This window comes from Podarcis pityusensis, assembly GCF_964106645.2.
Source record: "Podarcis pityusensis genome assembly, chromosome: 7".
NCBI classification, from domain to species: domain Eukaryota; kingdom Metazoa; phylum Chordata; class Lepidosauria; order Squamata; family Lacertidae; genus Podarcis; species Podarcis pityusensis.
The window spans coordinates 1,065,708-1,090,421 of NC_138031.1; the positions used below are offsets into that span (position 1 = coordinate 1,065,708).

Below are 24,714 nucleotides of genomic sequence, written 5' to 3' on the forward strand. Positions count from 1 at the left end.
AGTGACCTAGTCTGTAGATAACAACAAATTATTCAGGATGGCAAAAGGCCAAGTGGCCTTCAGAGAGCTCCAAAAGCCCCTCTCTAAAGTGGGTGAATGGGCATTAAAAGGGCAAACACCCCCCCAACCCCTTCGTGTACACAGTCCTGGGGTCTGAACAGGCAGTGACTGACCAGGAAAGAGATGGGTAACTCAATGAAAATGTCAAATTAATATGCAATAGCTCAGGGTGAGGGAGAAGGAAAGTTCTGTGCTCGGTGTTATCAGGAAAGGTACCGAAAACATGACGGTCAGAATCTTGGCTTTACACAAATCTACGGTGTGACCACACAGGGAATAATGTGTACAGTTCTGGTTACATGTCAAAAAATGAATTGTAGATGCAGAAAGGGCAGCCAGTGTGACCAGGGGCAAAGAACACCTTCCCTACTAGGAAAGATTAAAGCGCTTGGCATGTGTGCCTCATGTTAGTTTAGAAAAGGAAAAAAAGATTAAGGAAAGCCATGATTGCTTGCAAAATTATGCATAGCGTAAAGAAGGCGGACAGAGATAGGTTTTTCTCCCTCTCTCATAATTTTAGAATTCAGGCCAGCAAAATTGATTTCAGAGCAGACAAAATCCAGAATTAAGTTGTGGAACTCGGTGCCCTCAGAAGAGGCAGTGGCTACAGGCTTAGGCAGCTTTGAAAGGGGATTAGACAAATTCACGGAGGGTGGCAGAACTATTACTGGCCATGAGCCGTCCTGTCTAAACAGAACCTCCATGTTCAGAAGAACTATACCACTGAATATCGATGACTGTGCTGTCAGGTGGGGAAAGCAAACAGTCATCATTATTATTATGATTATTCATGACATTTCTATCCTGCCTGGTCCCTGAGGGCCAAAGGGCGCTGCGCCAGGCAGACTTTGCCTCTGATCCGGCCCTTCCCCGGCCTCCCTCCTGAAGGACCTTCCCCGGGAGCCTGTCCCGGCCTGACCCCGCGGAGCCGGCCGGCTTCCTCCCGCTCCGCAGGGCAGGACCCGAACCCAGGGCTTCAGGGGACACCGCGAAGCCCTTTCGCAGGGCTGGGGGGCTCTCCCGACTCGGAGGCTGTCGCGGGGGCCCAGCTGGATGACCTCGAGGGGTCCCGGCCTGCCGGAAAGCCAAGACTCCCCTCGCCTCCCCTGCGGCTCCAAGGGGTCTCCTCACGAGCCGGAGTCTCCCGCCCCGAGGGAAGGTGGGTCTCGGGGGGGGGAGGGAGACCTCCAGGAGCGGCGCTGTTGACCCGGGAAGCCCCCCCCCCAGCTCCCCGCGCTCCCGGGCGACTCACGTGCTGCCGGCGGCGTTGGCGGCGACCGGGACGCAGCCTGAGGCCCCGCCCCCGCCGGAAGCCCCGCCCCTTCCTCCCGGAGCCCCGCCCCGCCTGAGGGGACGCGCCGGAAGCCCCGCCGGACAGGTAAGCGCGCGGCGGGCCTCGCTCGGCCCCTGTCCCGGCACCCCCCGCGCCGGCGCGCTCCTTCCCACAATGCCCCGCGCCCACCCCCACCCGCCGCCTTCCCAGGCTCCTCCGCGCGCGCCTGGCAGGGCAGCGCAGCCGCCTTCCCACAATGCCCCGCGGCGCCTTGGCCTGGGTCGCTCCCCTCAGGAACAGCCCAGCCCCTCCGCGGCCCTTTCCCAGCATCCCCTGCGCGCCTCTCAGCCCGGGCTGCCTTCCCACAATGCCCTGCGGCGCCCTTGACCCGGGAGCCAAGGGAGCAGCTCCTCCTTCCCAGAGTCCTCCGGGCTCCCTTGGTCCATCTCTGGGGGGCTGTGGGAAACAAGAGCTGCCCTTTCCCCCTCATGGGGTGTCCAAGAGGCCCTATAGAGCCCTTTGGAGGTTCTCCCATCGGTCAGAGAAAATAACAGAGGCCAAGCAGAGAACATTGCTAGGAAGCCTGATCTTTATGGATCTGTTGCAACAGGGTCCTCACTCACCACACGCAGGAGGGAGGAGGACCCAGAACCAAGGCGTGCCCGCCCCGAAATAGACATTTTAAATTCCCTGCCCTGGAGCTCAAGACCACCCTCCACAAACATCATACCTACGTCACAGAAAAGGTGGTCTACAGCAGAAATGTGAATGTTGTTTTTCCTGTCTGCCAGGTTCTCTGAGAATGCCTTATCTGATTGCCTTTCCTGGTAGTCTGGCCATTCCTCTGAGATGGTGATTACCCAATTCCTGAGACAATGGGGAGATTCCCTCACCCCCTCCCTCTTTGCAGAGAAAACATTTGGTCAGTTTGGGAGTCAGAATGGTTTCAGGGAGTCAAAATGGTTTCAGGAAGGTCTCCCTGTGCTGCTCCAGACATTGGTACATTTATGAACATTTATTATATATATATATATGACCTTAAAATTCTTATAACAGGGCCAAACTCCCCAGCACCTGGCTCCCTTGGCGGCTGCGATTTCCCCAGCCAAAGCAAGAAGAAGAAGAGTTTGGATTTGATATCCCGCTTTATCACTCCCCTTCAGGAGTCTCCAAGCGGCTAACATTCTCCTTTCCCTTCCTCCCCCACAACAAACACTCTGTGGGGTGAGTGGGGCTGAGAGACTTCAAAGAAGTGTGACTGGCCCAAGGTCACCCAGCAGCTGCATGTGGAGGAGCGGAGACGCGAACCCGGTTCACCAGATTACGAGTCTATCACTCTTAACCACTACTGAGCATTGATGGCAGGAGTGAAGGGACGGGGCTTGGATGAGGCAGCGTCTGGGCACCGGGGGAAGAAGAAGAGCTACTCTCTCATGCCCTATAGGCATTTATTATTATTATTATTATTATTATTATTATTATTATATTTATTTATACCCTGCCCATCTGGCTGGGTTTTCCCAGCCACTCCATTGGCATTCGGCAGGAAAGGTGGCTCTGGAAGGCGGCTTCAGCCCGCTTGTGCCATGGCAGCAGGAAGCCTGTATTTCTCGGTGGTTCAGGTGTGACCATAATAAAGAAGGGGGTGGCTTCTTGCTCTAGGCAAGGCCGGTCAGAGTCAGACCTTAGACTTCCTTGAATGTGGAGAAGATTCTAGTTGCAAATAGGAGCTGTGAGGTGGAAGCCCCAGCTCAGCTGAGCCATAAGCTCATGATGTGGCCTTAAGCAAGTGCCATGGACACATGTGTGTTTGTGCGCGCACACACAGCGTGGGAATAATGAGACAGGCCTGCTTTATGACTTACTGAAATAGTACATTTCAAGGACTTGGATAACTTGGGGGAAAGAACTGTACAGTAGTACCTCTGGATACGAACGGGATCCGTTCCGGAGCCCCGTTCACATCCTGAAGTAAACATAAGACGCATCTGCGCGGGTCGTGTTTCGCCGCTTGTGCGCATGCACGTGATGTCATTTTGAGCATCTGCGCATGCGTGAACGGCGAAAGCTGGAAGTAACGCACTCCATTACTTCCAGGTCGCCACGGAGCGCAACCCGAAAATACTTAACTTGAAGTTACTTCAACTCGAGGTATGACTGTATAACCACCAGGGGTATATAAATTCTGTTATCCCTTCTTGCCACAATGGTTGTTCTTTCACGTTTCCCCAGGAAGAATTCACTGGACACCCCCTTATGATCATAAATGAGACGGCCAGCATGGATGAGAAGCCTGGAGGGAGTGAGCTGTCTCCAGGGATGCCCCCCTCCTCTCTGCGACGGGTTCCCCGCAAGAGGGGGGCAGAAGTGAGTGGGAAGGCGGGGCTTGCCGGCCAGGCCCCAGCAAAGAAGAAGAAGAAGGCGGCTCGCAAAGCCCCTCGGAGAGTTGCGCCTCATTACCTTGTGCACGAGACGGACAATGACATGCTGCTGATAGTTTCCAACGTGGAGGAGGCACGGCAGCGGCCGCTCCGGAAAGTGCCCAAGAAGAAAGGGAAGCAGAAGCAGCAGAAGAAGGGATTGAAGAAGCAGGCGCTTCCACACGGGAGGAAACGCGTAAAAGGAGAGACTTTGGCAAACCGGCATGTGGCTGCTGAGGATCAAGGAGAAGAAAGCAAGGCACTCCCCCTCAGCACCCAGCCAGCAACTGGAAGTTCCTGGGGCGAGTGCCTCCCAGTGGAGATCCTGGTCCAGATATTCCACCATGTTGTGGCATCGGAAGGCTCAGTGCCGTTCCTCTGTAGGTAAATGGAGCGCTGGGGCCACAGCCAAGGGGCAGGAAAGCATCTTGCCTGAGGAGAAGCAAGAGGTCCCACAGAGCAGCCTTTGTCAACCTGGTGCTGGACTGTGCTGTGCGGGCTGGGACTGATGGGAGTTGTAGTCCCAAACATCTGGAGGGCACCAGCTTGGCAAAGGCAGCCATAGAGCACGCATTATTTTGCCAGATTACTCACAGTGAGTACCTGTAATGCCCAGTGGCCCTGTGAGACATGACAGTCATTACTGGTTTTATCTCTAGGGTGGCTCGCGTGTGCCGTCTCTGGTATGGAGCGGCTTCCAACCCTGTGCTTTGGCAGAAGGTGACTGTTGGCCACTGCTGGGTTGCCCCAGGCCAGAAACATTCTGTTCTAGAGAAGAAAGTCCTAGACACAATGGGGTGGCTGGTTGCCAACCGGTGAGTATTTGCTTTTCTTTGTGGGGGATACAGTCTTTGTATGTGAGGAGCATAAGTCACCTGCCAGATTTCACCGCCTTTTCTTTGGCAGTGACTCTGTGGCTTCCCTATCCGTCTCCCTGCTCCTCTGGAGCCTATATGCATCAGGTCCGGAACGCAGAATCATTTTATGCTCTTGCTCCTTGCAGGTTTTCTCACCTCCGAGACTTTGCTCTTTGCCACTGGAAAAGCCATGTGCCTTTTGTCCTGAAGGTGGGTGAGGCTACTGCAATCTTAAGCCTTTTTAAAGGTAAAGGTAAAGGGACCCCTGACCATTAGGGCCAGTCGTGACTGACTCTGGGGTTGTGGCGCTCATCTTGCTTTATTGGCCGAGGGAGCCGGCGTACAGCTTCTGGGTCATGTGGCCAGCAGGACTAAGCCGCTTCTGGCGAACCAGAGCAGCGCACGGAAACGCCGTTTACCTTCCCGCCAGAACTCTACCTATTTATCTACTTGCACTTTGACGTGCTTTTGAACTGCTAGGTTGACAGGAGCTGGGACCGAGCAACGGGAGCTCACCCCGTCGCGGGGATTTGAACCGCCAACCTTCTGATCGGCAAGTCCTAGGCTCTGTAGTTTAACCCACAGCACCACCCGCGTCCTTTTTACTGGCATGCAAAAACCCGAATTTTGGAAGCGGGCAAAAGATGCAAAACAAGACGACTGCTACCGTTTTGTTTAATTTTTGTGATACAGTGCTGTGTTTTTCCTTAATGTATAGAGCACATTGATGCCGGAGGCAAGGTATATTCTGCCAGCTAATCTCCCTTTCCTGTCCCGGACTATTTAGGCAATTGGCAAATCCTGCCCACTCCTTGCATCTCTCAAGCTGTCCCATTGCCGTGGGGTGACCACGGAGTCTCTGTGCACACTGGCTGGATGCTGCCTGCAACTGGAAAGCCTGAACTTGCAGAATTCTCAGGTGAGTGGTGGCTGTGCTCAGCAACTGCAAGGTAGTGTCTCAAGGAGAGGGCAGAGTTCCTGGATCCCACTGCCTTCTCTTGTAGATGTTAAGCTGCAGATTGGTTGCACTATTGAGCTCCATAACCGATGTCTCTCTTCTGCGTTTCCAGGTTGACCCTTCGGCCGTGGTCAGCTTTCTGGAAGCTGCTGGCTCTCGGATCCGCCATTTATGGTTAACGTACAGCAGCCGGCTGAATGCCATTTTTTCTGTGCTTTTGGTAAACTTAGCTGAAACCCCATGGAGGGGTTGGCTTGTCACAGAATAGCTATTGTAAACAATGTTGAATCTCTGGCTGGGGAGTTGGAGAGGGTGCATAGTGCATTTAGTTCAGCCCCCTGGGACTCAGTGCAGGACATGCAGAACTGAAACACCCCCAGCAGATGCAATCCTTAGGCTGTGCTTGAAAACCTTTCCATTTTTTGGAAAGAAAGTGCTTTGCAGTCTCTCGTTCAGTTGGCCTCATAGTAGCACTTTTGTTCCTAAGGTTAGGGTTGGAGAGAGAGTGTGGTCCAAGGGGTAGAGCCTTGGCTGTAGATCTGGAAGAACCAAGGTAACAGAATTGCTTATCCAATGGACTCTCAGGGTCCTGTTGCATTTGTCATGTACCTCTCTTCCTGGGTGGCCAACTCCATAGAGTTGTAAAGACTGATGAGGGGGTGCAATGTGCACAAAAACTTTGCCCATTAGGAGCATTGTATAAAAATGTAATGATTTTAATGATGTGTAGTTGGAGTACTGCAGCTCACATCCAAAAAGGAAGTCCCTTCTGGAGGTTTTGTGGTGCATATTTTTTCAGTTTGTTCAGCTTGAGGATGTGAAAAAGATCCTAGGAAAGTTTGAGGCAAACCACCCGAATGCTTGACTCTTGTCCACCCTAGCAGCTTAAAGCATTTAGTTTATCCAAGCCCCCCTCCCATGAACTTGTCAATGGAAACACTGGGTGTAAATGTATTTATTCTTAAACCGGGAATTGGGGGGGGGGGGCGCAGAGGCTGCATCTCCCATCAACCCTAACCATTGGCCATGTGGCTGAAGCCAATGGGAGTTGGATGTCCAACATCTGGTGTGCCACGAGTTAAATAAAAAGGTGCCAGAATGGGATTGACTAAATGGGTTCACAAGGTAGGAAATGTCTCTTTATCATAAGGGGAGATACCGGAGAAGAAAGTTGTGAACCCTTATTCTTTTTGAGCTGCATTGGCTCACAGTCAGTTTCCGGCCCCAGTTCAAAATGCTGTTTTTTACTTCTAATCATGTACAACCTCCAGAATGAATTAAGTTCGTAACTAGAGGTACCACTGTATTAAGAACAGCTTTGGCTCAGGGTGTCTGAAGCAACACTTCCTGGCATATGGTAATAATAATAATAATAATAATAATAATAATAATAATAATAATAATTTATTATTTATACCCCGCCCATCTTGCTGGGTTTCCCCAGCCACTCTGGGCGGCTTCCAACAGAACACTAAAATACAATAACCTATTAAACATTGAAAGCTTCCCTAAACAGGGCTGCCTTCAGATGTTATTTTTCTCTTTGACATCTGGTGGGAGGGCATTCCACACAGCAGGTGCCACTACCAAGAAGGCCCTCTGCCTGGCTCCCTGTAACTTGGCTTCTCACAATGAGGGAACCGCCAGAAGGCACTCGGAGCTGGATCTCAGTGTCCAAGCTGAACGATGGGGGTGGAGACGCTCCTTCAGGGATACTGGACCGCGGCCGTTTAGGGTTTTCAAGGTCAGCACCAACGCTTGGAGTTGTGTCTGGAAACATCCTGGGAGCCAATGTAGGTCTTTCAAGACCGGTGTTATATGGTCTCGGCAGCCGCTCCCAGTCACCTGTCTAGCTGCCACATTCTGGATTAGTTGTAGTTTCCGGATCACCTTCAAAGGTAGCCCCACATAGAACGCATTGCAGTAGTCCAAGCAAGACTGATCACCAGCTGAGATCTTTAGAGAAAGCTTGACTTCATACCCCACTGTTGTCTGAAGCTAGGCTGGTGGGCATGCAGGATCAGACCTTCTCATGGAATCTAGGTTTTAACTAGTCCTGCTGGACCCCAGGGCCATTTTCGGTTGTCATTGATATCTGACTTTGCTTTCCAGAATGGCAGCTGCCCAGAACTGCAGCTTCTAGAGGTGAACACAGAGATAGAGCAAAGTACACAGCACTTCCAGCTTCCGATTGAACAGCTTCAAGTAGCTTGTCCACAGCTGCAGGTGTGTCTGGATTAACTGGGGTTGCGGGGCTGCCTTCTCTTCTTCTGAGATGTGTAACAGGGAGCCCTTGGAGCACCCCACAGTCGCCTAACCTTGACTCCCTTGGGTTCAGGTCGGGGGTCACAAGCAAGAGACTTCAGCCAGGCCAGGGAAATACCGTATTTTTGGCACCATAGGGCGCACCTAGTTTTTAGAGGAGGAAAACACACAAAAAAATATTCTGAATCAAATGTTGCACTAAACTATTTAAAGCAGCAAAGCGGGCGGCTCCTGTCCGCTTTGCTGCTTTAAACTGAGCCTCAGAGGAGGGTAGGAAGGGGAACCATGGCTTATCTAAGTCCAGTTAATAATGCTGAGACTGACTTATGGCCATCGAGATTAGCCTGGCCGTCTCAGTGGAAATCTGGGGAGGCTGGGGTGGACTTTCAGTGGTCAAAGTGTGGTTGTGTCTTCCTGCCCGGCATCTATTTCCTGCCCTCTTTCCCCCCTGCACCCCCGCACCCTGCTTCGAGGGAAGGAAGCGGAGCCATGGATCCTCTGCTCGCAACTGCAGTGGATTCCCTCCACTTTGAAGCAGGAAAGTGGGAGAGGAGCTGCTTACACGAGTGTAAGCTGCTCCCCTCCCACTTTGCTGCTTCAAAGGGAGCCCAGGAGGAGGGAATCCGCTGCAGCCACGAGCAGCGGAGGATCCATGGTGCCCTTCTTTCCCTCCTCCGTGGTTGCTTGAAGCAGGAAGGTGGGAGAGGAGCTGCTTACACGAGTGTAAACTGCTCCCCTCCCACTTTGCTGCTTCAAAGGGAGCCGGGGAGGAGGGAACCCGCTGCAGCTTCCCCCACCTCCCGGAGAGCCCGCAGAAACCGTGAGCTCTTTAAAGGGGCTGCGCGGCTTCTCCTGGCTTTTCTGGGAGGTGGGGGAAGCTGCAGCGGATTCCCTCCTCACTTTTTCCCTCCTGGGGAAAAGCCCGCAAGAGCGCACGAAGCTTGTGTGCGGCTCTTGGGGGCTTTTCTCACCTGCCTCCCCCCTGCATTCGCTCCATAGGATGCACACACATTTTCCCTTGCTTTTTAGGAGGGAAAAAGTGCATCCTATCGTGCGAAAAATATGGTAGCTCTGTATCGTATGCGAGTGAGTGAATGGTTTGGTAATGTGCAGCGGAGACTCTTTGTCTTTGCTTTGTGGTATGGAGAGGCAAGCCTGGGGGGGGTGGGGGAGGTCTCCCCCCTTCCAATTATCCGGTAACAGATGGTGTGGCTTGGCTTTCTTGCTTGAGTCACCTGGAGTTTTTAACCGCTCCACAGTTGCACGGTGGGTGTGGCTTTATTTGTTGGTATGTCTGAGAGAGGAACTCATGCGGGAAGATTCTCCCTCGGGGCAGGGATTTGGGTTTGGTGTCTCCTTGCCCTGTGGCTGATGAGTAATTCAGAGCTCAGGGCTGCCCTCCTCACCCTCCTGTTCTGCTTGTTCCTTCCAGGTCTTGCGCTTGCTCAACCTCATCTGCTACCCGAAGCCCATTCCCCGCTCGGCTCCCACTTCCCCTGGCTTCCCGCAGCTGCAGGAGCTGTGCCTGGCCACAACCTCTTTCTCCTTTGTCGACGACAGCATGCTGAAACGGATCCTGTGCACTTCGAGCCGACTCCGTGTGCTCGACCTGCGCGGCTGCTTCCGTGTCACCCCCAAGGGGTTGGAGCTGCTGCCCTGTCCAGGTGGGTGTGGAAGGATCTGTCACCTCTGTGTTTTCTAGGCCACTTTCTGGGCAGCCTAGTCGTCATCCCATCACTCATGCTCATACTTACCTTTGTTGGCAAATCTGCTTGTTTAAAGCAGGGCCTGGCTCAGTCATTTGTAGCATGTGGTTTGGGACTCCTCCTTTTAGGAGCTCTCTTAGGCTGAGTTGGATCATTACCTAATACTGCTGGGCTGCTGCCTGAGGGAATAAGGTCTCCTCTTCAATATGGGTGCCTTGTTTGTGGAGGAAGCTGAGCCTTCCCCCTATGCGTCCATTATCTCTGTGCAGCCATCCTTTCAGGCATTTATTCCCCCCAAAGATAAAAGAACTCAGCGAGGGGAAAGGGGAGTTTGTATGCAAAACCACAGTGAAGTAAATTGTGTGTGTGGAGCACACAGCTCTGCTGTTGTCGTGTGTCGTTTCAGAGTTCTTAGGCACATGAAGTTGAGACTACACAGATCTTGGGTGTAGGGAGGTCCTCTTGGCCACCTCGTAAGGGGCCCTTAGCAGAGTTGTCCGGCCTGCAGTTTATGGCAAGAGGATGGTGCATGGGATTTTTAGAAGTTATCTAAAACAGGACTGCCCCAGTCAAAAGCAGTGGCGGTAGCGATGATATTTGTTTCAGTGAAACATGGCTGTATCACTGGATAATGAGTTTGGCCTTCCAACCCTGTTTGGTGTAAGATACATCCCCGTGGCGGTTGTATCACGTGATTTTATTATTTAATCATTGCACGTTTCCTTGTTGTCACTACGCTTATCCCTCCTGACGCCAGCTGTCTTCCGCAGACCTAGAGCAACTCTACCTGGGCCTCTACTGCAGTGCCAGCCACCTGCACCTGCCCCTCCAAGGCAGCCCCCTCATCACCTGGAAGTGGAACCATAGCTTGAGAGAGCTGGATCTGACCGGCCAGAGCTTCAGCGAAAGTGATCTGGAGCAAGCAATGGCTGCCTTCACTCAGGGAGACAGCGCCAGAGGGGAGCCAGTCCTGCGCTCCCTCAACCTCACGGGAACCAAGGCTTCCCTCCATACAGTCAGGTGAGCCGCGGGGGTTTCCCCTGATATCATCTTTCCCCCTCCTCCAACCCAGCTCTCTTCAACTCTTGAGGAAAACAGTGTGGGGGCCACTTATATACTACTTTGGTGCTACCTTCCTTAGAGGAAAGGTGAGAATCTTTGGACAGAACCACTTCTGGGCTGTGTCTTGCTACTGTTGAATATATCTATATAATCATTTAATATCCATAAACCTTCAAAGTAAAAACAAGCAAACAATTTCACTATGGCTTAAAACATACATCTTAATAATTTTTTTAAGAAAATAAAACAGCAATAGTCAAAAACAGTTTCATCACTATCTGGATCTTTGGTGAAATGAAAACACCCTCTGTCTGGTGCTGAAAGGCAGCTGTGTAGATGACTGCCAGCAGTACAAAAGCAGAGGCGGTGGATTTCTTCTGGTTTGTGTAGGATTATGGTTAGACCAAAAAGTAGCAAGTGCACTCACAACATGACCTCTGCTGAATGTTGCTCCCTGTGCTGGCTCCGGTTTGCCTGGCAGGCAAGTCTGCCCTGGGAATGCCCAGACCCACCACAGTCCATTGGCTTGAGCTCCAGGCCCGGCAGAATTCACTTGTTGGCAGGCCTGGCCCGAATAATGGCTGCTTTTCAGGCCAGCTTTCCCATCCACAAGCCCCCTGTCCCCGATGGGACGGAAGCCACATTCCCGAGTAGTTGGGAGGAACTTTGCACTATTTTCACATTTATGGAATCTCTTGTTTTCAATCCATTTGGGACATTTTGGTGTTTCCTCCTGTTACTGACCTTTATATTACAAGTGGCCTTGTGATAATCTAATGTTTTGCCAATTCCCCACACCAGCAAGGTTGAGAGGGAGCAAGCAAGGTGCACTGCTTAACATTGATCTCCTTTCCTTCTCCCCATAAGCACCCTGATTGCCAGCTGCCCTGCTCTCAGCTACCTCAACCTGTCATCCTGCCGCCATTTGCCACGGGGCATGAAGAAGGTGTACCGGGGTTACGCTGAAATCCGGCAGTGTCTGCAGCAGCTCCTGACCAGCTCAGAAGAGCCAGCCACACCAGGAGATGCCTCATAGCAGCTGCCTCATCAGGAATACCGTAATAGGAGGATCAGTTCTGTCTCTCCTTGCCTCAGCAGGCCAAGTTCCTGTCCTTTTCAGCACCGACACCTTTCCCAGAGGGGTCTTACACCTTCCTCAAGGCAGCAGAGGTGCAGGATCTGTCCCTTGCAAGGAGAAAAGAGACTGTGATGTTCTGTCTGCACTTCTGGGAGGGGAAACATTCTAGTTGCTCTGTCCCCACCTTTTTTGTAACTTATTTCTGTTGTCTTTTCTATTGTTTGTAGCTCCAAACTCTACCAGAATAAAAGAGTTTTTTAAAATTTGCACAGTGGGTGTGACTCTGTGTTCTCTCTGGGCCTGGGTTGTAGAAAGCTGGCTGCTCAAACAGGAGTTATCCAGCAACTTCTGGATGTTTTCTTATCCTTGCATCTGGACCCCCTAAAAAAACACTTTGTCCAATCTAGACTAGGAAGATAAGGGGGAGCTGCTATTCGTAACATCTGGGGGAAGTTGCTGCCATTGAACATTGACTTGTTTTGCCTACCCATGTCAGGGATGTGATTTAGAAGATCCTTTAGCGAGCTTTTAGTGTCATTGGCTCAGTCCTGTGGAACTCTCTCCTACTAGAGATTCAGTGAGTGCCTTCTGTGCCAACTTTCATATGTCCGCTGAAAGCTTTCCTGTTCTGCCAGGCCTGTGCAGGCAATTAAGAATACATCTTTCCACAATAGTCAATGGATGTCTGTTTTTATCTTCTTAATGTGGTTTTTATTCTACTGGTTTATGTTTTACTGCTTTAAAGCGCTTTGATACGTATTTTTATGGCACAGTGGTATACAACTGTTTTTAATAAATAAATGAATGACATTCCACTTTAACTCGTATCAAGCTTCCCATTCAGGTTGGTGAGATGTGGTCTTATGTTCAGCTCTTGGGGAGGAGAAAGTGAAGAGGGAGGCACGGGGTGCGTGTGTGGCACTCCTTGAATTAAGCACTTTCCTCCGTGATTCTGCAGAGGGCAGCAGCTGTGGTCTTGTCTGCGGTGTAAGCCCGGTTTCCATGGGGATGAGGGATTCTGTTGGCCACCGTTGCTACGGAAGCTGTCCCATGACTGTCCCACACCTGCTGCAGGACCAGGTGGGAAAAGGTGCACAGAAATAATTTGGGCACTGGTTGGTCCTGGTTCTTGGTCCTGGCTTTTCCTTAGCAACGCCTTCTGTGAAAGACAGAGGCAGTCTTTATAAGGAAAGGAAGTCAGATTCTTAAGGGGTAAGTAAGAATCTGCAAAGGGGACGCGGGTGGCGCTGTGGGTTAAACCACAGAGCCTAGGACTTGCTGATCAGAAGGTCGGCGGTTCGAATCCCCGCAATGGGGTGAGCTCCCATTGTTCGGTCCCAGCTCCTGCCAACCTGGCAGTTCGAAAGCACGTCAGTGCAAGTAGATAAATAGGTACCGCTCTGGCGGGAAGGTAAACGGCGTTTCCATGTGCTGCTCTGGTTCGCCAGAAGCGGCTTAGTCCTGCTGGCCACATGACCCAGAAGCTGTACGCCGGCTCCCTCGGCCAATAAAGCGAGATGAGCGCCGCAACCCCAGAGTCGGCCACGACTGGACCTAATGGTCAGGGGTCCCTTTACCTTTACCTTAAGAATCTGCAAATGCTTACCATTCAAAAAGGGCTGATAGGAGTTGCAGCCACAGTCTGTCCGGCACGTGACGAGGGTCCTCACTCTTCTCCCCAGCAGTTCTTTTCCAGGAAGGAGAAAGTGCTGAGACACTCCCTTAAAGACCCAGCAGGATGGCCAAGGCTATACTCAAGGGCCCCCTGGTCCTCTGGCACTGCAGCTTTGCCAGCAGAGAGAAAAACCTCCCTGAGCTGCTCAAGGAGAACAAGTATTTCCCGTTCCAAGTGCAGCAGCCCAAAGGTGAGGAGCGAAGCCTTAGGAAGGCTTCTTGGGTCTTCTTGATTGTGCTGAGGACGGTTGGAGGACTGCCTGAGACGGGCCACCGTTATACTTGAAGTCTGCTCTAGCAACCATTGCACATATCGTAGGGAACCATCAAACGGTACCTCCCCCCACCCCAGCCCCCCCAGTGTTGGAAACTGCAGTCAAACATAACTGTGCATGAGGGCTACTTCATGCATGAAGGAGTTTAGACAACAGAGCCATGTTCCTAGACTGAGCTAGGTCATGCCTCCCCTGTGAGGGAGGAAGTGAAAGTGCTTCTCTTCCTTTCTCACACTCTCTTCCAGCCATCAAAACCAAATAGAAAAATTCCTTCCAGTAGCACCTTAGAGACCAACTAAGTTTGGTATTGGTATGAGCTTTCGTGTGCATGCATACTTCTTCAGATTCGTGCATGCACACGAAAGCTCATACCAATACCAAACTTAGTTGGTCTCTAAGGTGCTACTGGAAGGAATTTTTTTATTTTGTTTCGACTACGGCAGACCAACATGGCTACCTACCTCTTCCAGCCATGTAAACAACCAGTATGGACATGTCTGAACTTGCAGCAAGTTCAGATTGCATGTTTGAAACTATATTGTGCATTTTGCACCCAAGAGTAATCTGCCTGTGCTATCCTTGCTGCTGCATGGATCAGTGCATGAATCAGACCTTTGGATTTAGTAAGGAAAGCCTTTAAACGTACTTAACAGTGTGTGTCATTGCTACAGGGGTAGAGGGAGGGGACATGTGTTTTAAGGCAGACTAAACGGGATACATTGAAGGGTCTAATAACCCATATTCCACACTATGCTGCTGGTTAACTTAAGAGTGTTTTTAACCCTGCTGGGGGCTGTCTCCCTCTTGGGAGTGTGCAAAGCCCCACATTTTGAATCCTGGCACCCAGCCGATTCTTTTGTTAATTTACCCACGCATGGTTCAGATCTATTTTCATCCCACAAACCCAGCCCTATTCCTGTCTCTGACACGGGAGAAGACAGGAGAGGGAGCTATTCTCATACAAGATGCATGTCTGGGGTTGGGCAGGGAAGCTGAGCGGCTTAAACTCCCGTGTTTCAGAATATCTTCATGATAGCAAGGGGGAGTCTGTGTCTTAGCTTGCTCACCCAAAGAAAAAGGTGTCTAAACAGTTCTCCACTGTTGCATGTTTTGTGTCATTGAAATATGAAACACAATTTCAGTTACATGCACATCAGGAGCTCTAATTTTTGTGTTTTCAGTGCTGGGTTCTGTGGCCTGGGCTGAGGGAGGGAGGTTGGGGACTTGGGAAGAAGGGTCAGTCCTAACCATTTCAGCCTGGGCTGGGGTGGCCTGTAGCTCAGCTCCGCGGGGCTTAGTCCTGAATCTTGCCCTTTCTGCCTCCCCCCCTACAGTATTTGTGATTGAATATTACAAGGACATGATCTGGAAAGGACTGGTGATTTTCCTGCTTTCTTTGGGGCTCAGCATACTTCACTTCAAAGCACCACGGGTAGGCACATGATTCTTGCCACTATTGAGAACCAGGTACCAACGAGATGTAGTTGTCTTGCCACAATTCCCCCGCTGTGGGAACACAGATTTCCCCTGAAAGTATTGAGCTAGTCACTTGGCCCACACCCCAAAGGGTCTGTGCGACTGCGCTAACTCACATTCCTCCCTCGCTGCTCTCTTGACTTTGCCTTCTTTCTGTTGTCTCTCCTGACACCGCTTTGCAGTTGGGCACCAGCTAATTCCTCCACAAACTACCAGGTACAGTGGTACCTTGGGTTACAGACGCTTCAGGTTACGCATTTTCAGGTTAAGGATGCGCTGAAACCCGGAAGTACTGGAATGGGTTACTTCCAGGTTTCGGTGCTCGCGCATGCGCAGAAGAGCTAAATCGTGCTTTGCGCACGCACAGGGTTGCGAACGCTGCGGGTTGTGAACGTGCCTCCCGCATGGATCGTTCACAACCTGAGGTTCCACTGTACATTCATGGAATTGAACAGCAATATAAAAGGGAGTTGTCCTGTAAGGCAGATCATCATTGCTCCCATTTTGCGTCTAGGGAACTGATGCAATCAAGTACACAGCCTCAACTGTGCTTCTTCTGTGAAGTTGAGGGTCTGCACGTGCGATTGTGCAAATTGGTATTAGGAAGAGCTTGCTGGATGAGGTCAATGGCCCATCTAGTCAGGCATCCTGTTCTCCCTTCAATGAGGCCAAACTTAGATTCACAAAATGTTTAGGGGTATGCATATCCCTGTGTACCCCCAGAAAAAAGCACTGGCTAGGTAGGAGCCATCAAGAACCCCTCTTCTCCATTGAAAGCCACCCCAGTTTGTGGCCATCCCTTCCTCCACAGTTTAACTCTGCCACTGCATGAAGGACTTCTTTTTATTCGCCCTGAATCTTCAGACATTCAGCTTCATCGTATGTCCACAAATTCTAGTGTTTCTGTACCAACTATATCCATGTCCTGCTTAATTTTAAACACCTCAGTCATCAGGACCCCTCTGGCTCACCTGACCTGTAAGCTCACGATAACAGACGGTGCAAAACACCGGGACGCTGGGTTGAAATTTTCAACTTTCAAATTCCAAAAATTAGATATTTTGGTAAAATTAATATAATTTGATTTTGCTTGGTAAGTAAACGGTGTGTAAAATTGCATAGAAATAATAAAAAATGGTTGCCAAGCGCTTGCATTTTATTTATTTATTTATTTATTTATTTATTTATTTATTTATAGCATTACATGACATTTTCAGGAGGTAAAATTAACATTCATTGGTTTTCGGAAAGCAGTTGATGTGCTTTTTCATCAGACGTAGACTTACCGAGCTAAATGTTGTCCAGTCACAAAAAGGAATAACAGATTTCAATTCCTAACACCCTAGAACATATTTTAAAGACCTGCCACTGAATAAATTTTGGAAAAATTAGATTTTACCCCCTAAAATGACCCTCCCTACCCCCCTCTATGCTTGCTGGCTTTTCACCTGCATTTTTTGTGACTTTCTTGAGAGCTTGGGGTTTTCGTTGGACAGAGTGGGGTGCCCTGGCCTCCTCACCCTGCTGCTGAACTCTCACGCCTGCTGAACTTGCCATGAAGCTTTTTCCGCTGGGACTTCCCCTGCCCCCCTGGGAGCAGGCTCCTTTGCTAGCTGGCCCCACATTTACCATATTTTTTGCTCTATAAGATTCACTTTTCCCCTCCTAAAAAGTAAGGGGAAATGTGTGTGCGTCTTATGGAGCGAATGCAGGCTGCGCAGCTATCCCAGAAGCCAGAACAGCAAGAGGGATTGCTGCTTTCTCTGTGCCGCGATCCCTCTTGCTGTTCTGGCTTCTGAGATTCAGAATATTTTTTTCTTGTTTTCCTCTTCCAAAAACTAGGTGCATCTTGTGGTCTGGTGCGTCTTATAGGGCGAAAAATACGTATATGCCTAGCAGTGAATGGAGCCGGTTGTCTCGGGGGTTCAGTTATGGTCATCAAAGCTGCAGAGAAGTTGGCCTGAGCGTCAGCGGTAGGAAAACAGGCCACACCCAACCGAATGCCACTTGGAGCCCATTTTGAGGCCAGTGTGAGGTCCATGATGGCAGCCAATAGGTTCCACGTTATGTCTGAAAAATGCCTTCCAACAGAGCGGTTCCTTGTAGCAGTAAAGGCCCTCTGCAACCCTACAGAGAAAGGGAGGGTTGCAAAGAGCGTGCAAAGCTTTTTCACAGATAAGGTTGCTCCCGTCCACTACTTGTGTTGCGTTCCATCAGGAGACGTCCCTGCTCAGTCCTTCTGAGCTGACTTATCTCAGATCTCCCACATCTGGACAAGGGAATCGGCCAAGCTGGGGAGGAGATTCTCCAGGTTGTTGTTTTTTTGGTGGGGATGAAGAAAACATATTGGTTGGACCAATATACCCCAACTGGTGTCCTCCAGATGTTTCGTACTGCAATCCTCATCAGTCCCATTTGGCTCAGGCCTGACTGGAGTTGCGGTTGAAAACATCTGGATGGCACCAGGCTGGGGAACGCTGGTCCAGGTGAACACCTGGCTCCGAGGAGCAGCTGTAGGGCAGAGATTTTGCCTTCGATTCCCCTGTTTTTGAGATTCCTGGAGGCAACGGGTTGACCCTGATGAGGAGCAGGGTTCTCCAGCTGATGGACCTCTTTCTAAGCTTCATTTTCCCCCTGGCACCCCTAACCTTCTCTGCCTGGACCCTTTGCTCTCCTTTCAGGGCACTCAAGACTTCAGTTTTCTTCGTCTTTGGCATGTTGACCGGACTCTGGCTGTCCATCAGCAACATCCACAAGCGCCGGCTGATCATCAACCACATCAAGGAGGTCTACCAGTTCTACATCAAAGGCATCCTCTGGCAGGAGGGACCTCTGCATCAGATCTACGTGCGGTTGATAGCGCAGCCCGATGGTACCACCAGCATGGCGGGGGGGGGGCATGTAGAAGGCACCCTTGTCGCCTCCTCTGCTAAACTCCTCCTCCTCCTCCTCTCCCATTACGTCCAGGCCTTCCTTCCCTCTTGAAATATACTCAGACTTGAGAGTGGATTTCATGCTCTTTATTCAGCTCATAGTAGTGAGGAGGAATGGAAGTTCCCCCAGAATGTCTGCCTTATATACATTATTTACACAATGGGCCCCACATGTTTGGCTAATTCCGGGATTCTCCTGTAGGCCAATCAGGTTGCGGATTCACTTCCACCTGGAGCTGGATTGGGTGGCTCCTGTGGACCAATCAGACTGCTGCATTCTGGGGCCTATTGTTCTAGGACCAATCAGACTGCTGTCAAACTTTTTTCAAAGAGGGATCATAGAATTGGAAGGGGCCCTGAGGGTCCTCTAGTCCAACCCGCTCCAATGCAGGGATCTCAGCTAAAGCATCCATGACAGATGGCCATTCAGCCTCTGCTTTAAAACTTTCAAGGCAGGAGAATTCACAACCTGTCAAACAGCTCTTACTGCCAGAAAGTTATTCCTGATGTTTGAAGAAGAGCCTCTGTTCTTTTTGCTGCTGCATGGAATAACACATGAAACTGACCTTTAGAGTTTGTAAGTAAAGCATTTAAACCAGGGGTCAGATTTTTCATCAGGGGACTGGTCCACTGTCCCTCAGACCTTGTGGGAGGCCGGATTATTATTTTTTTTGGGGGGGGGAAATGAACGAATTCCTATGCCCCACAAATAACCCAGAAATGCATTTTAAATACAAGGATACATTCTACTCATGTAAAAACACGCTGATTCCCGGACCGTCCACGGGCCGGATTGAGAAGGTGATTGGGCTGCATCCGGTCCTCAGGCCTTAGTTTGCCTACCCATAATTTAAACCTACTAACGGTGTGGTCTGTTTATTGAGAGAGGGGTAGAGAGGGGGAGCCCTGTAAGCAGGATATTTAAAACGTCAAACAGCCTCTATTCCTCATGCTTCACTGCGCTGCATGATTCTGTGATTTTAATACTCTGCTGCGGTCTCTTTCTAAAGTGTGTATAGCCCCACACTTTGGATCTAGGGATCCAGCCAATCAGTGGCGTAGCGTGGGTTGTCAGCACCCGGGGCAAGGCAAGTAATTTGTGCCCCATGACTTCCGAGTTAGTGCCATCGGCAATGGCGGAGTTCCTCTGACCGAGAGGAACCCGCTCCGTGAAAATCGGGTCTTGCCACCGTGGCGAAGGCGGAGACCCTTTAAAAATCCCAGGCGGAGGAAGCCTGGGAAAGTGGGATTTGGCTGACACCAGGAGCGCCTCCCCTACTCGCAGGGAAACCCTTTTTCGGGGATCCGAAGCGACGTGGGGTGAGTGGTGCGGTGTTTTGAATCATCTGCTACTTTCACGGAGTGAAGCCGCATAGCCGTTGCCGGAGAGCGCTGACTTTTTCCTGTGGACAATTGGACTCTAAACAAGTACCCGTGAGTAGAACGGAAAATTGGATTAAGAAACATTTTAATTTGGCACTGAAGCGGGAAGGTTCTAAACAGGAAGTCCGCCTCCCATTTTTGTAAATAGATTGAAGCAAAAACTTTGCAAGCTAAAGTCTGGAAAGTCGTATATGAAGGTCTAAATTTCCTCCAGTTATTACCACCAAAACCCCTCTTGGAAGCAGGAGAAAGGGGGGGGGGTTTGATTGTTCAAGCCTGCAGGAGAGAGAGTAAAGAAAGATAAATTTCCAACCGTCTCAAACCTGGGAACGGGGTGTCAGAGACAGAAATTCACAGGGAAGTTCATTGACTGTGAATGGAACATCTTTTGACAGATGGTTAAAAAAGAGAAACAAATTGATTCCAATGTTGCCTTTTGCATTCAAAAGAAACAAAATATTTGAAAAATGAAAGTAATTTTCTTTTGTTGGTCCTGCTTTCAAAAGATGGATACAAATAGAAATTGTCTCCTCTAGAGGGAGTCTGTTAAACTGTTGCTGGAGTTGATCTGGGGATTTCACAGCTGTGGAGATTAGGATCGTGGGACCAGACTCTGACCTTGAATAAAAATGTGTTTAGAAGAAGTTTTGGTGCTTGCTTTTTGCAAGACAAGCGCTTTGCTGGAGCAGATGCCTGAGAAGATGGATTTGATGACTGTTGCAGTCAAAAACTTTGGACAAACGGCGAATACCCACATAGAAACCATTCAGGAACCAACCTAGGAACCTGTTTTGACAGGGCAAGTGCAAGTGCAGAAGATAATGGAGGAGGTTGCTGTTGAACCTCAAGTAACACAAATGGAGAGACCCGAGGCCTTGCAGGAGCATAAGCCGCTGTTCTTGAAGTTTGAATCTGGAGTGGACCAGGGGGGGTCTGGAGTTGTGAGGGCTCTTAATTTTGAAGGGACTTTGAAACATGCTCTTAAATACTTTCTGGATTACAGTGTTGACTGTGGGGAATGGGACTGTGGGGAATGGGCTGACCTGCTGAGGGGAGATGGAGATATTTTTGGATTGGAGTCCCCCCGAGACTTATTCCCCAATGAGAAAGGAAAGAAATTAAGAAAAAGATCAACAAAAGACAAAGTAAAGTGCAGGTATAATCAAGAAGAAGATCTGCAGAAGGGACATGGAAAAGACTTTAGAGCCTTGGACATAAGATTACCAGGTTGATGGACTAGATGGAATGGACAAGAAGGACTGACAAAACCCGAGACCAGGAAGAAGAGACGTTGGATGAAGATTGGAAGAAAGTTTTTTTTTAAAAAAAAAAATTATTTTGAGAATTAGTGTAAAATTAATGAGTATTAGGAAAAATGTTGGAATGAAACTATTTGGCTTTAGTAGAAATGATATAAGGAGTCATGTATAAATAAGTATTAAGTTTTAAGGTTTTTTATGGTAAGACAAGGTTAAAATAAATTAAGGTAAATTAAATGACAGAATATAGTGAAAGATGGAAAGGATTTGCTGAGTTAATTAATAGGTTAGACCGTTAAGATAAATTATACAACAAAAATTGAGAAAGATGGAAAGAATTTGCTGAAACAATTAATTAAATTAGAATACAAAAAGGGAGGTGTGAGGAGGTCGATGAAACAAGTAAATGAAAGATAAAGATATGGAACATTGGATGTGTGTTTTAATGTTATTGTTCTTTTTTGCTGTATTGTCGTATTTTTTTTTAGGCTTTTCTTTTTATGTATTGTAATGTATGTTTTGTCAAATTTTTTGTTGTTGTTTTTCTTCTTCTTTTTTCTGTAATTCTTAAACTTCTAATAAATATCATTTAAAAAAAAAGTAATTTGCGCCCCCTAACCCGTGGATTTGCGCCCCCTAACCCTAACTCCCAGATGTTGCGCCCGGTGCGGCCGGCCCCCCCTGCACCCCCCACGCTACGCCACTGCCGGGTCCAGGGTGTGGGGTGGAAAATAGATAGATGTAGATCACCTGTGTGGGGTAATTAATAAAAGAATTGGCTCAGGAGAGCTGGGACACAGCAATGGCAGCCTCCATAGTAACACTCTGTTTCCTCCTTATTCCAGCCTACGGAAAACGCTACTACAGCCTCATTATCAATGGATACCGCCTGGAGGTGCTCACTCTGGCTGCACTGACGGACCAGTTTGAGGTATGGGGTGGACCCTTGCTGGGCCAGTTAGGGGGCTCTGTGTCTTGACCAGATGCATGGAAGATGGAGGACCAAAGGATATCTGATGCATTTATTGGCTTGATATACAGGTAGATACTCTGCTTCCTCTCCTAATGGTTGGAGCACCTTCCAAAACAATCCGAATGGTAACTGCAGTAAAGACGTTGGCCCTGCAGATTCCTAAACCTGAATGGTTCTCCTTTTCTTGGTCTCTGCCTCTAGGAAAGTGTAAAATATAACTAGCTAAAACCATACTCACACAGTAACAACAGTTCAAAACACAGCGAGTCCTTTCACTGGGCAAACGCCCCCAGGCGAAGTACCAGGGCAAGAGCGTTTGACATACCAAGATTTCCCAACTTCACTACAGCAGCAAACCCTCAAGACACTCCGAGTTGCTTGCCCACGATTCCAGGGATGGATCCAGCCTCTCCCATGTTCTGATCCCTCTGCAATGGGAGGAAAATCTCTACACTGGGAAAAATCCCTACCCTGGGAGAAAAATCCAACGCTTTCTCACAAAGCTATGGGGCCACAAAGTTTCTCTAGGTTGTCGTCAACACTCCACTAGTACCTGCTTCCCGACTTCCTTTTCAGTATGATCTAAACCATCACAGGTGCTTCCATTGTGATTCCTGCATTGCAGCCAGTTGGACTAGATGACCCTCGGGGTCTCTTCCAACTCTACTATTCTATGATCATTGAACATGGTTGACCTGGTGGTTGGTTCTTGTGTTCATGTGTGCTTCGGTGTGTACATGTTGATTTTTCTTTCCTTGTTCTTAAAGGGGGCGCTGCTCCTGTCGGTCTCCTGGGTAGCTCTTTAGGTAGTTGAAGTATAGGTGGTTTCCCACAAGGCAAAGCACAGAGATAACAGCAAGAAACTTTTTTGAACTACATAACTGGGAAACAGGGGCAAAGCAACAGCTTATATACATTCCTGAAAGCCTGGGCCACTCCCACCCTGATTGGCTGTCTAAACTTCCAAGCTGCAAATCACAACTCAGAGTTCAAGGGCCAATGGCAGAGGCCCAAATCCTGAAATGCTCTGTGATTGGATATCATTGTATCATTTCAGAACACAGGAGTTCAGAACCCTTAGTCCAGACTCAAACTCAGGCAAACACAGACCGCTGACTACATAACAGTCCAGTGGTACCTCCGGTTGCAGACGGGATCCATTCTGGAGGTCCGGCTGGATCCTGAGGTTTTCGCAACCTGGGATACCACTTCTGCGCATGTATGTGCGGCGTTAGAGTGCTTCTGCACATGCACAAAAGCGGTCTACTGCTTCTGCGCATGCGCGTGCGGCAAAAACCTGGAAATATACTTCCAGGTTTGCCGCTTATGTATCCTGAAGTTTACGTAACCGGAGGTACAACTGTATTTATGATTGCATTCCAAATATAATTAACCCTCTCAGATAAGACCTACTATTTTACTGACCCCACCCCAATCCTGTGATGAAGATGTGGAATTCTAAGCACTAATGCCCACCTGCAGCCTCTGGTCAGCCATCATAAACATCTCTGTGTGTGTGTATAGAAGGGGCAAACCACATTTCTGAAGGGCTTTGGGCTTTGCCCATATGTTAGATTTCTGAATGAGAAAGGGTGGTGTGTTTCACATTACCCTTCCCACTGAATGACGGAATCGTAGAATTGTAGAGTCATCTACTCCAACCCCCTGCAATGGTAATATTTTAGTTTTCTGTTACGTTGCTTTGACTGTATGCTCTATATTGGACTTTCTCCAGGTTGTTTTATTTATGTTTTATTGACTTAATATGCTGCAAACTGCTTTGAGATTTTTCTTAAACGTATAAAGCGGTATAGAAATTCAAAAAATAAAATCAAATAAATAAATGGACTGCTATTGGACCGCTATTTTATCTGAAGTCTACTCCTACTGCTTTTGACGGAGTTCACTTCCTAGCACCCACCTTGTCTTCATTTCCACTTTTGGATCTGACTCCCATCTGTATGTAAAAAGGGCCTTTCTGTCAAGTAACCGCAGAGGTCCAGCAAAAGGGGTGGTGAGGGTTAGGGGGCTCCCTCTGCTTCCCCCGCAGGCCTCAGGTGGCCCCTGGGGCTCACTGCCCGGCTCTCCCCACGTTTGAGAGTTGGAGGGGTGAAAACACGCTCCATCCTCCCAGGCCTGCTCAACCTGCCTCACCTTGCCTGTGTCTCCCCCCAGCTTCTCGATTCCGTGGGGCGCCGCATCGCCCGCAACCTCAACCTCAACTTCTTTGACTATGAGGATGTCTCCACGCGTCACGTCATCAGACACCTTCCGCCGGAGAGAGACGACGACGACGACGACATGGACTACGGGGAGAACACGAGTGTGTGAGGGGAGCGGCCAGGGGTGTGTGTGTGCTTGGCTATTAAAGGCGGGCACTCTGTTCTGGGTGATGATTGTGTCCAAAGTGTGTCCTTTGCCAGTCCCTGCTGGTTCCTTTCTTCTCTGTCCATCAGCAGATGTCTTCTGAGCTGCTTTGTGTCTACTACGGCCCAGGTTCAATCCTGGGGAGATCTCCATGGAATGGGAGAAGGAGGGTGGGTGGCCCAAAGGAACTGGGAGGAATGGTTCCAGCATGACCAGACCCAAAAACCTCTTGGCGCTGGAGTGGTCCAAGAGGAACTCCACCCAAATTCATCCTGAAAGCCTATCTGTTGCCCAGCTCCTAGTGGTTAAGAGCAGCGGACTTGTAATCTGGTGAACCGGGTTCGATTCCCCGCTCCTCCACATGCAGCTGCTGGGTGACCTTGGGCCAGTCACACTTCTCTGAAGTCTCTCAGCCTCACTCACCTCACAGAGTGTTTGTTGTGGGGGAGGAAGGGAAAGGAGATTGTGAGCCGCTTTGAGACTCCTGAAGGGGAGTGAAAGGCGGGATATCAAGTCCAAACTTCTTCTTCTTCTTTAAGAGGAGCTTAACCCTGCCCTGTGGAGCAGCCAGTCAAGTCTGACTCTCTGGTAGTTGCTGCTATCCCCGACTTTTGAAATTGAAATAGAAGAGTTTGGATTTGATATCCCGCTTTATCACTACCCAAAGGAGTCTCAAAGCGGCTCACAATCTCCTT

General features: G+C 49.5%; 2 protein-coding genes across 6 annotated transcripts; both read left to right on the top strand.

Moving 5' to 3' along the window:
* Nucleotides 1-1,395: 1,395 nt before the first annotated feature.
* Nucleotides 1,396-11,946, top strand: FBXL6 (F-box and leucine rich repeat protein 6). Of its 5 annotated transcripts, none has more exons than XM_081012634.1 (10): nt 1,396-1,438; nt 3,566-4,137; nt 4,413-4,568; nt 4,757-4,820; nt 5,398-5,529; nt 5,681-5,788; nt 7,681-7,794; nt 9,266-9,497; nt 10,310-10,559; nt 11,469-11,946. In XM_081012634.1, the coding sequence occupies exons 2-10, from the start codon at nt 3,590-3,592 to the stop codon at nt 11,635-11,637; spliced, it is 1,773 nt and encodes a 590-aa protein (XP_080868760.1). In that variant the 5' UTR covers nt 1,396-1,438; nt 3,566-3,589; the 3' UTR covers nt 11,638-11,946. The 5 variants fall into 5 exon arrangements, with proteins under 5 accessions (XP_080868760.1, XP_080868761.1, XP_080868759.1 ...); XM_081012635.1 differs by lacking the exon at nt 1,396-1,438 and adding an exon at nt 1,722-2,079; XM_081012633.1 differs by lacking the exon at nt 1,396-1,438 and adding an exon at nt 2,168-2,332.
* Nucleotides 11,947-12,703: 757 nt separating this feature from the next.
* Nucleotides 12,704-24,045, top strand: TMEM249 (transmembrane protein 249). The gene is given in 7 exon segments (XM_081012860.1): nt 12,704-12,759; nt 13,362-13,544; nt 14,963-15,060; nt 17,786-17,799; nt 17,801-17,976; nt 21,525-21,610; nt 23,828-24,045. Coding segments are annotated over 6 exon segments (657 nt in total). The 5' UTR covers nt 12,704-12,759; nt 13,362-13,417; the 3' UTR covers nt 23,984-24,045.
* Nucleotides 24,046-24,714: the final 669 nt, after the last annotated feature.

Excerpts from the sequence above, each read along its gene's own strand:
- FBXL6 (XM_081012633.1), top strand. The coding sequence starts at position 2,183 with ATGGTGATTACCCAATTCCTGAGACAATGGGGAGATTCCCTCACCCCC. Across the intron at positions 4,138-4,412 it reads TCAGTGCCGTTCCTCTGTAG|GGTGGCTCGCGTGTGCCGTC; the intron begins GTAAATGGAGCG and ends TTTTATCTCTAG. Across the intron at positions 4,569-4,756 it reads GGGTGGCTGGTTGCCAACCG|GTTTTCTCACCTCCGAGACT; the intron begins GTGAGTATTTGC and ends TGCTCCTTGCAG.